This window comes from Etheostoma spectabile, chromosome 15, assembly GCF_008692095.1.
Source record: "Etheostoma spectabile isolate EspeVRDwgs_2016 chromosome 15, UIUC_Espe_1.0, whole genome shotgun sequence".
NCBI classification, from domain to species: domain Eukaryota; kingdom Metazoa; phylum Chordata; class Actinopteri; order Perciformes; family Percidae; genus Etheostoma; species Etheostoma spectabile.
Window position 1 is genome coordinate 17,267,777 of NC_045747.1, and position 1,901 is coordinate 17,269,677.

General features: G+C 42.7%; 1 protein-coding gene across 6 annotated transcripts in view; it reads left to right on the forward strand.

Moving 5' to 3' along the window:
- Nucleotides 1-1,901, forward strand: part of ppfia3 (PTPRF interacting protein alpha 3) — a 31,215-nt gene that overhangs the window by 14,119 nt on the left and 15,195 nt on the right. For all 6 annotated transcript variants that reach the window (XM_032537432.1, XM_032537434.1, XM_032537436.1 and 3 more), the window contains exons 13-15: nucleotides 298-360; nucleotides 861-940; nucleotides 1,419-1,587. In XM_032537432.1, coding sequence (XP_032393323.1) covers nucleotides 298-360; nucleotides 861-940; nucleotides 1,419-1,587 — 312 coding nt within the window. The remainder of the gene's footprint in view (nucleotides 1-297; nucleotides 361-860; nucleotides 941-1,418; nucleotides 1,588-1,901) is intronic.

Consider the following 1,901-nt stretch of genomic DNA (forward strand, 5'->3'; position numbering starts at 1 on the left):
GAGTTTTGGGAAAGAGACTTCAGATATGGTATTAGGGGACTAAGGTCTATATAAAAAAGACTTTAGATATGGTATTAGGGGACTAAGGTCTATATAAAAGCATCTAAAGAGCACCATGTCATGGGACCTTTAAACATTTCTGGGCTGTTTGTAGGTAACGGATGTCCCCTTACAGGATTTCTGGGTGTTTCCCAGTTCTCCTGTAAGACCAGATCACTAATCCTGCTGTCCAGTTTCTCATTCAGAATACTGGGTTTTTATTTTACAGTAATAAACTTCTCATTCTTCCACCTCCAGAATGCCTTGTCTGAAGAACTATCCAACATGAAGAAACTCCAGGACGATCTCTTGGCAAACAAGGTGCCTGTCCCCTTAGCGTCCCTCTTGGTTACAGCTAAAGATGTTCTCATACCATTTGTTCCTTCCCCATACCGATTCCGATACCTGAACTTGCATATCAGCAGATGCAGCGTACCCATCAGATACCAGTGTGTACGAAAAAATACATAAATTTGATTATGTTTTAACAGCAGTATACTACTATCCCTGTATGGATGTGACATGATTGCTATCTCTGTTGTTAAACTATTGGTGAAACAAACAATAAAAGCCACAGAACTTTCTTTTGAAATCCAGTTGGACAGTCGGTCATAACAGAAACAAAGAACATTAATAAACTACTGTAAAGTAGATTTTCTTCTGGGCTAAATTTTGTGGTATGGGATCAGTGCATAAACTCAAGTACTTTGCATTACCTGCATTTTAGGAGGTATCAGAGGGTGGTACCGGAACATCTCTAGTTAAAGCTAGTAGACTTGTGTTTTTTTCCCCGCCAACTCCGTCTTGTTTCCCACCCTCAGGACCAGCTGATAGCGGAGCTGGAGCGGATTCAGCTGGAGTTAGATCAGCTGAGAGCGAGGCCCGGGGGCTCCTATTCCAGGTTTGTCGCTGTTTAAACCCAGAAAGCGTGAAACTCTAAACATGATGTAGAGTCTCCGGCGTGGTCTGGCTGTAGACACGGCGGTGTTGTGTCGTATCTCTTATCTTGTCAGACATTGTAGATAAATCACTCCATGTTGGAGGCGTTTAACACTGTCAGCACTCGCAGGGCTAAAAACAGTGTTGAGATGTACACACACTCATTGACTGGGTGCCCACACACACACCTACTGTACATGATCACTTCTAATTAGCACATTGTCATCAGCACGTCTCAACACTTTTAGGCCTCTGTAAACCTGTTCGTGGGAATGTGATTCACTTTTACACATTATATGAAGTAAAATCACCAGTTTTCTTCATATATTATATTCTTTTAGTTTTGTTATGGCAAGCTGTGTTACTTTTATCCACCCTGCAGGGTTAATTACCATTTTCTCTTATCGTGCATCCTCTTCTTTTTCCCTCGGGCTCTCCAGTCGCTCTCTGCCGGGTAGCGCTCTGGAGTTGAGGTATTCCCACGGGAGTGGTTCGCTCCCAACGGGCTCGACCACTCACCTGGATCCCTTCGGTAACGCCTCGGCCGGGGGCGTGGTCAGGCGAAGTCACCGGGCCCGTTGGAGCTCCGCCAGAGAGGACTCCACCAAGGTGAGAATCCAACAAACCCAGATTGATTCTCAGCCATTTGCATCTTGTAGCACTTGTTTCCTCTCAGAAGCATCAGTTACACAGTTACTTTCCTGCTCATCAATAAAAAAGAATGGTAAATTATGCAACGTTATCTAATTATGGAAGTGCAGTGCTGCCACGCCTAAAAAAGAGAAACATATCAGTATAACATTATGTGAAAAGTTTATGGAAGTAACAAGACGTTTCCACGTTTTAACAAAAGGTTTTCATGTTTAAACAAGATATTGTCACGTTGTAACAAGATATTTTCACATTTTAACATGATTTTTTCA